The 13,725-nt window shown below is 39.3% G+C and overlaps 1 protein-coding gene across 3 annotated transcripts in view; it reads left to right on the top strand.

The window, feature by feature from the left end:
• Positions 1-13,436, top strand: part of SLC44A1 (solute carrier family 44 member 1) — a 69,823-nt gene extending 56,387 nt beyond the window's left edge. For 2 of the 3 annotated variants that reach the window (XM_026078205.1, XM_026078215.1), the window contains exons 13-16: positions 320-457; positions 2,216-2,452; positions 4,051-4,131; positions 6,382-13,436. In XM_026078205.1, the coding sequence (XP_025933990.1) occupies positions 320-457; positions 2,216-2,452; positions 4,051-4,131; positions 6,382-6,405 (480 nt within the window). In that variant the 3' untranslated portion in view covers positions 6,406-13,436. Of the gene's footprint in view, positions 1-319; positions 458-2,215; positions 2,453-4,050 lie in introns of all 3 variants that reach the window. The other variant, XM_026078197.1, reaches the window with a different exon arrangement.
• The last annotated feature ends 289 nt before the right edge of the window (positions 13,437-13,725 follow it).

Here is a 13,725-nt window from a genome sequence, read left to right on the forward strand (position 1 = left end):
CCTCTTCCCCCTCCTCTTCCCCCTCCTCTTCCCCCATAAAAGCCTGTGAAACTTTTTTCAGAATACCGCTCTTAACCTTTTTTATCTCTAAGGAAGAGTATATTTTGTAGAAATTAATGGTATCATCTGGTCATGTTGATATTTCTCAAGTAGCGAAGTCTATTATTAAATCTACTGCTGTGAAACAAAGCACTTCCTGTTATGGAAGGGGTAGGTAGCTCTCTGAAGTCCCCTCCTAACTGATATTGAACAAAAATTCTAGAGTGGGAGGTCTGAAACATCTGATCAATCTGTAATTAAGGCTTCATTTTTGTCCCAGAATGCATATACAGCCACAGCTATCAACAGTACCAACTTCTGCACCTCAGCAAAGGATGCCTTTGTTATTCTAGTGGAGAATGCTTTGCGAGTGGCTGCCATAAATACAGTTGGAGATTTCATGCTGTTCCTAGGAAAGGTATGTCTACTGTATACTGCTAGGGACCTTGGTATGTCAAAGTTTTTTTATTTTATTTATTTGTTTATTTATTGTGAGCAGCAAGCTTTCCTCAGTAATGGCTTGCATCTCAGATACAAAATGCCTTCAAATTCCTCTCTCCTAGCATGCAGTTTTGTCACATCTAGTTGCACCCTATCAGGAAGGGGCCATCCAGGAAAGGGGAGGATAAACATCTGCCTATGTTAAGTAAAACTGATCAGAAAAGAACTTTAGATGTTGACATTTTTTAGAGAAAAATAAAAAAATTTTTTCATGTATTTATTTTTAGAGAGTCAAGAGACAAGTGACCAGAAGTTTGACTTTTTGATTGGATCTGTGGTTAAAAACCTAAAATTTTAAGGAAAGGAGACATTTCCTCAAAATTCTATTTAGTAAGGAATCTCCAGGGTTTCGAAGAAAATTGGCACATTATTGACAAAATTGGACTGGAAGATAGTACAGGATCCTGCTCTGAGGAACTGTCAGCTCAGGGAACTAAGTTACCTTTACTCTGAAAATTAGAAGATGACTAGAGTAATTGTTGTGGTCAGTCAGCTTTTTCTGTCTCCAAAAACTGATGGAGATATACTTTAAGAAAACAATGAACTATTCTTATCCAGTGAAGGATTTTGTCCTGAAGGAGGATTTACTGAAATACTTAATACTAATCCACTGAATCACCTGTCCTCAAGCATTTGGACACTACTTGGACTGAACGGTCTTCCTTCCTACGTTCTTTTATTTCTATTAAATCAGACTACTGTGGGCTGCACTTCTAATCCAGTAATTAAATCAATGAAATGTGAGGAGAAAGAAAAACATAACAAAGATAAAGGTGGCTGGGAGATCATGAAATGCATAGTGCAGAAATGTATCCCTGAAAAAAATGGCTTTCAATTTATTAGAGAAATGCAAGGATGACAGAAGTGTTTAAATGAAGAGTGCAGCATACTAAAAATAGTATCAGCTAAACAGTGCTTAGGTTGCCAGCCTAGTTCTTCTACCAGTCCAGTCCAGCATTTTCATAATACAGTAAAACTGGTGCATTTTACATTTTGGTGGGTTTAGTTTCTGTTCATAATAAAAGGTTCAGAAAATGCTCAAAATGTGGAGCGGTCATGGCAATTGTTTTAGTTTCTTTGTCATTCTCAAAGACCAAAATGGTACCCAGTAAAACATCTGCTAGGGCCACAGACATACATATGGTAGTTCTAGGACATTACACATCAGTGTGTAATGTGCCTTACATTAATTTTGATCTACTTTCTCTGTATAGAGATGAGAAAGTGATAACACAAGCTCAGCTTGGCTAAGTTGTTTCCTCCAGCAAAATGAAAGATACCCTCATCCTCCCCACAAAAACCCCAAACCACAAGCAACGACACATTAGTTGGTTAGTGGCCTCTGGTTCTGGGGTCTTTATAATTGACACTATAACACTAGAAGAATGACAGCATGATATAAATATAATTAGCTTTCAGGAGCTCTGAAAGATGCCTCTTGCATTGAAGATGTGTTTGAAATCAATCTGATATATTCAAATGCTGGGCCACTGATAAAGCATCATTTACACAAAAGAATACAGGAGGTTGGGGAGGTTACCACAAGCATCTGCAACCCTCAGTTCTAGCCCTGGCAGAACAAGAAGTGCGTAGGTCAAAAAAAATAAAAATAAAAATCAAAGGGCTTCTGACATTAGAATTGTTCATTAGAATTGTTTTCTGTTTTCTCCTTCAGGTCCTGATTGTCTGCAGTACAGGTTTGGCAGGGATTATGTTGCTGAACTACCAGCGAGATTACACCATCTGGGTGCTGCCACTCATCATTGTCTGCCTCTTTGCATTCCTGGTTGCTCACTGCTTCCTTTCCATTTATGAAATGGTTGTTGATGTCCTCTTCTTATGTTTTGCTATTGATACAAAATACAACGATGGAAGCCCTGGGAGGGAATTCTACATGGATAAAGTTCTCATGGTGAGTTTCTCAGCACTCCCTGAAATCTGAGGATATGATTCCATAAGCTGGATATTTTGAGAGCAGGATGAGCTTTCAAGCTGGGCAGAAAACTGTCACTTGCTTTAGCTGGGTTACCTTTCTGTCCTGCTAATGACTTGATATAAGCAAAGGGAGTAGTCTGAGTATCAGGTAAGCAATGATGCCTCCCCCTTTTAGCATCGCTGTTGTTGGCTTCTATTCGCTGGCTGTCAGATGAAGTGTCCTCTTACAGAATCATTGCCATAGGTATCATTTATTGTAAATAATTTTTTGCCAAAAAAAAAGAAGCAAAACAAGAAGAAAGTGTTTGTTTTTTCACTTTCCTAAGAAGGACCTCCTCTTGGGAAGAGGAAGAGAGCAAATAGCAGATTATTCTCCCCAAACACAAACACATGTAAATAGTAATTACATTAAAGTTTTTCTTCTTTCAAATGGTCAGAGACCCAAGCATGCTTCTCAGTCTGTCACACTTTGAAACAAGAGATTTTACATCCTAGAGTTTTGGAGCCTGGATGCTATGTAAAAGCCCTTTGCAGAATTCATTTCTTATTTGTTGGTTCCATTTTATCCCCTATTCATTCTTGTTAGAGATCAAGATGTAAAATTCTGCTCCTAAGGCCATAATTAGGCTGCCAGTTTGTTGCTGAGTTGATTTTCTTGATTTTTTTTTCTTTTTTTTTTTCCCTATTTTAAGTGGCAACCACAGAAGATGTCCCTGTAAAATGTACCCCTAGGTGTTGTAGGCTGGAAGAAAACCCTTATGACTTCTTAACATTTTTTTGCCCTCTTGTTGGAAAAATGTCTCAAGAATTCAAATTTAAAATTAAAATTCTRGTAAAACACTACAGAATCTAGAATATAAAATAAATAAAATCCTAGCTGATGAGTTGTTTTTTAGCACAGAATAAAATGAAGCATCCTGTCTAGAAAGACAGCATAGATAAATCATAAAAGCATTGCAGGTTTCTTTAGTCAACTGGAGAGATCACAAAACACTGTCAGCCTAAAATTTATTGAAATATGCTACAGAATGCTTGCCTTTAAGAGAGAGGGGAAAAATAAAAGGCAAAAGCAGAATTAGCACCTTTGGTAATCTCTTTAGCGGAAGAGTATACAATTAATTGGTTGTTCATATCTGAAAAAATTTAAAAGCCCCATTCAGAGAGGTTAGGGAAATCAGCAATGTTTTGCAAGTAGTTAACTCCAAGTTCTTCTGTTTAATGGAGTTTTAACATTCCACACTGTTGACAGGATGGATGTAGTAACTGGGATCTTTGTTTTTGTGACAATCACACTCCTACCTCTCTTTCCCATAAAGGAGAGCATTGTGTGGTAAATGTGAAAGTTCTAACAGTACTTAACACAAACATCTGTCTGGCTTCCAGTTCTTCAGAATCAGGTGAGGGAGACCCTTGTGGCTGGCTCTTCACATTTTGCAGAGAAGTCTGACCAAAAGAAGTGGGAGAAGCATGTTCACATTTGTGAAGCATGTTCACATTTGCGTTCACAAGTTGCATCTTTGTGAAGTTGTGTATCTAAAGCAGGTGTTTGCATATCACTTTATTACTGTTTTTCAGGAGTTTGTGGAGAATAGTAGAAAATCTATGAAAGAAGCTGGCCGGGGAGGTGGAGCTGAGGGCAGAGAGCTAAAACCAATGGTAGGTGCAGATGAGGAGGTGGCGATCCTCCAAGAGTTTCACTTTTACTTCCTCTCCCTCTTTGTCTTTACTGACTGCACTTCTTCAGGAGAAGTTTTTGTTCTCTGTATCACTCAAGATGTTCTGCTTTTTCTGTTTGTGAGCTTGCCTATCACCTGGATGGCAGAGTTTTTGTCACAGCTGAGACCATCTCCTGTAAAAGTAAGATGAAAGGAACTGTGTCATATGAAACAAAAGCAGTATCATTTCATTAGGATTAGTAGTGCATGTTAGGTGATGTACACAGACAGCCCCCACTGCTGAGCACTCTCAAAATAAGATGACTCTGGAATTCATTAGTCTGTTCTGACTTTAATCCTCTTTACAGTGCTGAACTAAACAATTCTTGCTCATCTTGCATTCAGTATAAGAGCCTGAAGAGCACTACTGAGCGCATCCATGGTTGCAAAGTAGGATCAGGCATTTAAGCTCTTACCAAATTATTTTATACAGTGCCAAGGGGCTGGATACAGTGATTCCTTTCAACCTGCTTAAATGACATTTCTCCCAGTTGTTTGTTTTTATTGCCAACTACTTATGTTGCTTGTCTCTTGTGTGCTCTTTCCATCTCACACTGTCAGATACAGAGACAGTGAACAATGCATCATTTATGCTTCTGCAGCCTGTTTTACTTATGGTGTGCCTGTTAGGAAGGCGTTGCATGTCTGAGTAGCCTGGAATAAGGAACAGCTGTAAATGGTACAGATAATACAGTTATCAGTATAGGAGAATGAGTTTGGAAGGTGGAGAACTGAGAGCATATGATGAGAAGCCAGGCTGGGCAAGGTATGATTTGTCATTGTGCAATATGACTTTGTAAAATAAAATAGTATTCTGTCATTAGTTTCACAGAGTATTTGGGGCTTGACTCAGTTCCTTACCAAGTGGACAACATTTTTTTTAAATCGTGGAATCCAAATGTATGCTAATAGTTTTTTTTTTTTTTTTTTTTTAAATGATGTATGTGAAGCCATGTTGCATGAGCACTTTTTGACCTAGCTGGAATGAATTCCTGCTCTAGAATCAATAGATGTTTAGCTTTGCGTGTTTTGCTATTCATTATAACATACCAGTGTCTAGATTTGCTTATGCCTAAATGYTGCCATGTTCTTAAATTTTAAAAACTAGTTCCATGTTCATTTACTGTTTCTTTCAGGGAGTAATTCCAGTTGAACAGAGAGACACTAATGTTGGGATTTTCTAAGAGGTTTAAGCACTATAAATGTAAAGCTGCCATTAGAATGATTGAAAATTGGGTTTGCACATCCTCTAGTGATAGGCTCAAAAAATCTAACCCCAAAATTTTATCTTAACCTCTAATTCAGACTGTTGGTTTACCTTAAGTGGTTTCCCACTCATGCTTTCCTCAGAGCTAGCACAGACTTCTACCCAAACTTTTGTACCTGACTGCCTAAAACTTGAGTATTAGAACTTTTATCCACTCCACTTGAAAAAGACAAACCAAGCAATTGCAAGTCAGGGGTCTTTTTGTTCTTTTAGAAACTTGACTCTAGGCACTCAACCCTGGCAATGACTGGAAGTCCTCCTAGGACTGCTGGGGGATGCTGAGCCCTTGGGACTCTCAGCCTGAATGTCATATGCTGACATACTCACAGTTCTGCTCATTTGATAGTCATCTTTGGAACTGATGAGCCTTATTTTCTCAAGTGGTCTTCAGTTTTGGGGTGTTCAGCTCCGACTGCATAGGGTCTGAAACTTTGGGACCTCGCTTCCTGACGAGAATTGGGTGCAATGTAGGTAGCAGTAATTGCCTCTGTGTAATTTCTGATACCTTTTCCTGAAACACTGATAAAGGCCTTTCTTACTGTCCAAATAGGATCATGCATAAGTATATTCTGTAATAGTAGTGCCCATGATCTCAAMATTAGGTGTCTCAGGATTAAATGAAACTTTTTTTAAAAAGTGAGTCTGTACTATTTTGCCTCAGTTTCTCTAAGCATGGATATTTCTTAGGCATGAAAATTCATTCTAAAAGTGAAATCCCCAAAATACAGTTGTATTTTAAATAGGTATTAATAGCAGAGGTGAGGAAACATTTAGGACCTTTTGTCTCCAAAGAGACTGTCAAGGCACAAGAAAAAAATCTTTCACACTTTTTTTTTTTTACAATTTCCAGTGACCCCTTTGACTCAGTTTCTCCTTATCCTTTGGCATTTGTCTAAGACTGTACTGTATGACTTTGTTTTCTAGGCCTCTGGAGCAAGTTCATCTTGAAACTAGCCAGCCATTATGGAACCCATTGACATTCCAAAACAGTATATATATATACATATATACATATATATATATATATATATATATAAAAAAAACAGCCAAAATCAGAGAAAAGGAACAGGGATTTAATACTTTTTTTAACAATTATTTTTGTGAAACATGTACTCTTTTCATACGGGTGGCTTTTACAAGCAGCTTTATCATTGTTCCATTTTTTTAATTATTCATTGTGGTCATGGAAATGTTGATTCTTATCTGCTTGATATTTTACAATCTGGAGGAGGTATCATTGTAAAGATGATCTTAAATGATGATTGGGTTTAGAAAATCAAATATCAGATTTCTCATGAAACTGCAAGTGTGCTGAGAATTTTACTTGTTTGATTTGTTTAAATTTACATTAAATTCAGGACAATTATGAGTAAAACCTTCAAATTAAAAAAAAAATCAAATTTAGGTTTTTAAAAGGTGGTTTCAGTGAGAGTTAATTCAGTTCTAACTGATTTGTAAGCAGACATTTTACTTTACAGCCCTGGTGGGGCACAGTGGGGGATATGTAGTTTTGTTTCAGTATCAGATATCACAATAACCAACTCCTCAGGTATTCAGGTGTGTGGGAGCCCTTGCTTACAGAAACTAGAAAATGGGGAAAGATGAGTTTTATATGCAATTTTTTCCTGTTTTACCTTACTTTCCCCTCTCCCCCCCACCCTGACTTCAGTAGCCTCCTTTGCACTTCAGCAGTGCTCCTTTGAAGAGTATGGATTTTCCGTATGAGCAGTTGAACTAACAGATTATTAAAGCTCAGTCTTAGCCATACTCATGATTAAATCATGACTAGATGTAAGGATACTGGGGATGGGAAGAGAAATGAACTCTGTTACTATACAAAAGAAGTACTGTATATGCTTTATTTCACCTAACACTGGAGAGCTTTGGGAGGGGGAAGGGGCCATTCCTTGCCTGTTTTTTCATCCATATTTGTATGTACTGTAGCAGGTGGGTAAAACAGGAAAGGGCAGAGAAACCTTTCTTTGAAAGTGTCACTGCCAGAATATTTGCCTAAAGTTATCACATAACCACAGGGGATATACTCTTTTTTTTAATTTTTAGATATTTACATTTATTTTCACTCTGGAAACTCACCAGATATGAATGCTAATATTCAATTGTTCAGTGTATTGTAATGGTAAATGCTTAAAAGTGTATTTGCTAAGAACTCATGATCTGTCTATGCGATATACTCCTTTTGTTACGATTTTTTTAAGAAAACTATTTTTGTTAAGGTAAAGTTAATATTTCAGAGCAGAATTTTTAAACTTATTGCACTAAATATAAGCTCTGTACAAATAAATAATGCCTCAATGGTTTGATCACTCCATTCAAGAAAATTTTTTGAAAGAGAGAAGCCCTTTTACAGAAGCTTTGCAAATGGAGAGGTATGTCTAGGTAGAGAAACTTACCACTCATGTCACCAAGGTTTAATAAGTGGTTCTTTATGTGCTTCCTTTCAGAGGACCAGACTCTTAAATTGCTGATGAAGGGTTTTTTTTAATCATGTAACTAATCAGTGCTGTTAACTTTTGGTGATGGTGAAATATTTCACTTTTGCTTCTGTAAGTAATTTGATACTTAAACTTATTTAGGTTTCTTTCAGTAAGTCAGTTAAAAGGATTTACTCTTTTCATATCACAGAAACCAAACTGTATGAAAAATACTGAAAATAAAAATACATTTATAAATGGTAGGTAAGGGTGAGACAAGAAGACTTAAGATCTAATCCTTGAAGTACCTAGGCACTTGTTAACTGAACAGTGTCTGTAGTTCCACTGACATGAGGAGAGCTGTCTGGAGCTTATGCAAGTCACACATCTGTTTAAGTGTTAACCGGACTAGAATTTCAACCTAGGATTTAAATTGGAGCACTGGTGAGGCCTGTCAATGCAAATTAGCTCTCAGGCTACCTAGAAGAAGCACTGGAGCAGTCTTTAGTTTGTGGAGAGAAGGCATTTCTGCTGTACTTCTGAGAGTGCAGTGGCCACTGAACACTGAACATTTGTGTAGATCGGTGGGGTTTGGCAACAGAAATTAAAAACTGGCTCAGAGGAATCCTAGGAATAGGATTTCAAGGCTAAGAGACTTATCACACACCCAGTTGCTCCAGAGAAACCGTAGTTTCCATCTGGTTTGGAAGTTTGGAGGTTAATGGAAGTTATTGAAGCTTTGGATTCTGCTMATTTTTGACATCATATTTCTGCCATGACACGTTCCACAGGCTCTCTGCTCCCTGGAAGTCCTGGGTGGGGGCTTTTCTCTTAATTCATAACAGGACTGCAATTGGAAACAAATTTTGTATTTTTGTATGACTTGACTGTGCACCAGTTTTATAACAGTTTATCCTGTTTTACAAATAAATTTGTTTTATTTACATGGTGTTTAAAAGATACAGGCAACACTTTTCTATGGGTAGCTGTAATGTTTGAGTGATATATCTATATCATTATGAAGTTTTTAATAAAATCTTGTGCACTGTTCTTGAGCATATACCTGGCATGTAGAGCTTGTCAGTTACAAAGTGGCCATACCAAAATGCATTCCGTCCACATGCAAGGCTTTCTAGTGGCCCTTTAAAGCTTTTGGATGCTTCTTGAAGCTTATTTGCAACAAAACTGCAAGCTGCGCTCTTCCAGCCCTGTCGTGTGCAAGGAGATAAGTAGAAAACTGAAGTCCAAAGAGAGAACTTCTCAGGACAAATTTAAACAATGCTTTTCTTTCCTTCACTATTGGGGATAGTAGAGTAGGAGGACACTTTGAATGTAAATCCCTGGTTGGCAGTAAAGGTGCTGGCGGCTGCCAGTGGTGATGGACTAAATATTCTACATGCCAGCTGGTTTTCTAGGCAAGTATAGGGATTGCTTTGTGGGAAGCTCTGACTGGAGAGTAATGCTGATTCTGCACTGGGAATAACACTGCAGAGGGAATAGATGAGACAGCTAAGGCGGAGGAATCATCTCCTTGGAAGGTCCAGTGACCCAAGCAGTGCTTGAGGGCTAGTGGTTCAGGCTGGATAATTTGGGTTCAGTAAAAGAGCCAAGGTGATTACTAGTTCCTGCAGACAGTCTGGATCATAGTCTCCAGTCAGTTAGGCTTCAAAGGAAAACAAATGCACCTTTTTCTAAATTCTCAGATTTTATTTTTCACACTACTTTGTCCTCTACTTGATTTGTAACCTGAGCAGCGTGAGGTCTTTATTGTTTCTTCCAGCCCTCGAGAATCTTTGTCCCTCTCATAGCTCTCGTTTCTATATTGCTTTTTCAGCAAAGGAGTGCCAAGTGGCAGAGTATCAGCTCTCCTTTTTCACACTGATCTTAGCACATGCCTCATCACCTTCCCAAGGCAATGATTCAGGATATTACCTGGACTGAATGGGAGGGGGAGAAGGTGCTGAGCTCAAGTCCTGAGGGCTTTTTGTTGTTGTTTTTGTATGACACCACCCCATCATTGTGCTTGCTGTGATTAGGAGTGCAGACCCTCATTTCTGCAACTTCAGCCCTGCTCCACGGATAGACTGAGCACATCCATGCCAGAAACAGGACTGAGTTTTACATGTGGCCTTAACTTGGCATGGTAACTTGAGGAGTTTTTGCATTAGGAAAGCGTGACCCAAAAGGGAGAACTTAAAGGGGGAAACCCAGTTACAGGCCCAGTTACCCAGCAGCTTATCCAAGAGTCATTCCCAGCATTTCCTTACAGTACCTTCTCAGGGTGGTTACTCCTTTCTGAAAGGGCTTTTCCTACAGCAAGCAATTAGCCTGCTCCAGTGCTCCCTTTCAGGGAGCAAGCAGGGTATGCTGGCTCTTACTCTTTCAGCAGAAAATGGGGATACAAAGCAGAGGCAAGCCCTGCTTGAATCAGCCAGTATTTGAGACAACATATATAATGTGCCCTCGTGACATGCACTTTAGTGCTTTGCTCTGAATGGTTACAATGTATTCTGTGAATGTACATTATGAAGTCAGAATAAAATGCATGTAGCAGATGTATACTCGTAATCATGAAGCAGTGATCATTTGTTTCTTAATGCATATTACATGTTGTATTGAATATGGCACTAAGGTTTAAAAGGTTTAAAATTACTAAGGTTTAAAAGTAGGTACCAGTAAGCATCTGTGTTTTTAAAACCATGGCTTTGCTTGTACAGATACTATTTTCTAAATCTAAACATCTCAAGTCCATTGCTTCCTGAACAATTTGGTCATGTGTTGCATGATCACCACAGAAATCCTATTTCACCTTTGTGAAAAAAAAAAAAAGTTCCCCAGAACAAAACCCAAAAGACTTGCTTGAAGCATTGCTTGCAGTTAGCTTGTTTCTTGGGGGTGACAGAAGTCTACTCAATATTTAATTTTTAAATGCAATTTCAACTATTTTACTTCTGCTGTTATTTCCATCATGTAACAAGAGAGATCATGGAGACTAGTAAATTTGTATTTCATGTGCTCTGTAGCAAATACTGATCTCAAGGCTTTTTTTTGTATTTAGAGGGATCAGAGAAGAGATGAAACTTATCTTTTGTGATGTGGGTGTCATGTATGGAAGGGAGAATTTCTATTCTAGAACAGAGCTGTGATGTGTATTGCAGTGTTTGCAAGCTGATGCAATGAAGCCAAAGCTCTTCAGTGATACTGGAATTATGAAAATATTTCTAGGAACAATAAGTCGCGTGAATCCTTTTGAAAACATCTATTTGGAAGCTAAGCTACCTGACATTCATTTGACAGAGGTTCTGCTAGTTAGAACTAGCAGAAAACTAGCAAACACCGTCAGATCCTACTCACCTGTCTCACTGTAGCAGTCAAGTGATGTGTGAACAGGCCAAGCAGGATTTGGTATTTTAAGTATTTGGCACCTTTTTACAGAAACATGGGACTCACCTTAGAACCAAAGTTGCCAGGGTTCAGAGCAAAACCATCAGTTAACTTTAGCAGAACTAGACTAATTTCAATATGTTTAAAGGTAACTTTAGCCTCTCTGCATATGCGATAGAACACGCCGGCAATGTAAATGGCTGCCATTCCTCAAGTGCTGCTCCTCTCCCCTCTGGCTTGAGTAAAAAGTGGGCAGGTAAGTATTTCAGAAAGCTTTTATGAGATTAGGATGCTGAATACTCCTGAAATCTAGCAGAAGTTGGGAGCTGACTTGAGTTCCTATGAAAGTCTGAAATTTTAACCCTGAAATAAGAACTGCATGTGCTCCAGTGCTGGTACTGGGATGGGTCCCTGCTCAGCGTGAAAAGGCTCCTCCATTAGAGAAACAGTGCAGCAGACAAGGAGATAGTCAGCAGTTTCCCTTGTCCCACTCAGACTAGCAGTTGCAACAGTAACAGTGGGTGAGTGCAAAAGACTGGCTCCCATTGCTGACAGGTACAGAGCTTAGCTTTTCTCCAGGCACCCGTGTAAGCAGTAGACTCTTTCCTTGAACACCTGTTGAAAGAGAAACAGCTGGGGTTAGCACTGTTCTCTAGGGATCAGGCAGTTCCTCAGTTCCCACACATTCCTCCTGATCAGCGAGGTTAAGTGTCCTCCTGCTGGTCAGCGGGAGCTGTAGTATGAAATTTGACATGAACAGAATCACCGATGTCACTGGAGATCTGAGGCCATGGGAAAGGAGAGGACTTCTAGTCCCCCTTGTTTGCTTTACAGCTAGGATCTCACAAAGCCAATCTGAAGACTGCTGGTTTAAAGTGATTGCAAAAATTCCTTTTTACCATTTTAAAATAAGTTTTTATGAGGTACTTGCTGTTACTCTACTTCTGGCTGAAATGTTAATTTTAATCCTACTGAAGTCTTGGCAGTTGGACATGCAGCTGTATTTGGAGGCCAGGAACTTGGATGCACTGGTGAAAAACAATGCATCTCTTACTTGTTTCAGAACCAGAACCATATGCAGCAGCTCAGGATGTAGCCCTGAGAGGGCAGGCAGGAAGGCAAAAGGTAGAAAGATAGAGAAGAGGGGAGCTATCAGGCAGCTCTATGCATTCTTTGCAAAAGGCCCTTGACTGCCTGATTCCACACTTGAGGAGCTGCTGAATYGTAGCTGGCAGCACCAACCACTGCCCTAGTCTGCTGCCTTTTATATCACACTGTGTGAAAGGACCCTGGGTCTCTCTCCTGCTCCCAGGCATTTTATAAGCTGTGCTGCACTGCCATCTGTTGCTGCATGCTCTCAGCAGTGCAGCAAGTCTGCCTTAGTCCCCTGTTCTCCCCAAGAGAAGTGGCTGGACCTTGGGGGAGAGGGAGTAAAAAGCGAAAAGGTTGTTCTGTTTCTTATGTAGGCCAGAAATGAACTGCCAGAAGTTGGCTGGAGCCATGCAGAACATGGTTTCACAGGTATAAAATATTACACAAAACCTTCGTAGCAGTTAAGAAAATTCATATTCCGTTTCACTGACACCTCACAGCCACATCCACTGTGTCCTGCTTTCATTTTGCTCTGGAGCTTCAAAGCAAGAAAGAAGGTGTAATCCTCTACCTGTAGGAAGGAATTATTTTTATACTGTGGGATTGTGTTGCTGATTACACTAACTATCCTAGGGAGGAAGGAGAATCTTCTGAATAGATTTTAAAGGCTTGGCAATAGCTCAAATAATACTTGCATTGTCATAGTCCATCAAAGCATCATGTGGAAACAAGTTTTTCATYTTTCACATGTACTCCTAACAGAGCAGTCAACCCCCTGGACTGGGTTAGTGATTTACATTGGATCAAGATCAAGTAACTCCTTTTTCCAGTGGAATGCCACCTCCTTCTGGAATGGGAAAAGTAAATGTGACACTGTTTATTGTTGTCTGAGAACCTGAAATGTTTTATACTGCAAGCTGTGAATGCGGGAAGAGAAGGGAAGTTAACAGGGCTGATCTAATCTTAGATTTTCTGTGTAAACTGACATTGTGCCAGAATACTGATGCAAAACTGTATTTTAGTCTAAGAAATGTATAGATTTTTTTAATGTGTCAAAATAAAGTTTTTATTAATAAGAAAGATATCTGTTTCTTCTATATGGACTAATAAGCCCTACCCTTCCACTTACAAATAGTATCTCATACCCCTGAGAGCAAAGCAGAGTCCAGATCTTTGCTTGAGGTTTGCTTTGCTCTATACCAGCCCGCCTGTAGCTGAGAAGCTACAGTAGCACTGGGCATCACTGGCTCCTTCACTGTCCAGGTGCCAAGAAAAGCACTGTGGTGCTAACACTTTGCTAAGTAACACTTTGCTGTGTTGGAAGGTCGGTCCCACACAGTCTAGGTTGCTAAGCCCTTAC

Source organism: Apteryx rowi, unplaced genomic scaffold (assembly GCF_003343035.1).
Source record: "Apteryx rowi isolate R43461 unplaced genomic scaffold, aptRow1 scaffold_113, whole genome shotgun sequence".
NCBI classification, from domain to species: Eukaryota; Metazoa; Chordata; class Aves; order Apterygiformes; family Apterygidae; genus Apteryx; species Apteryx rowi.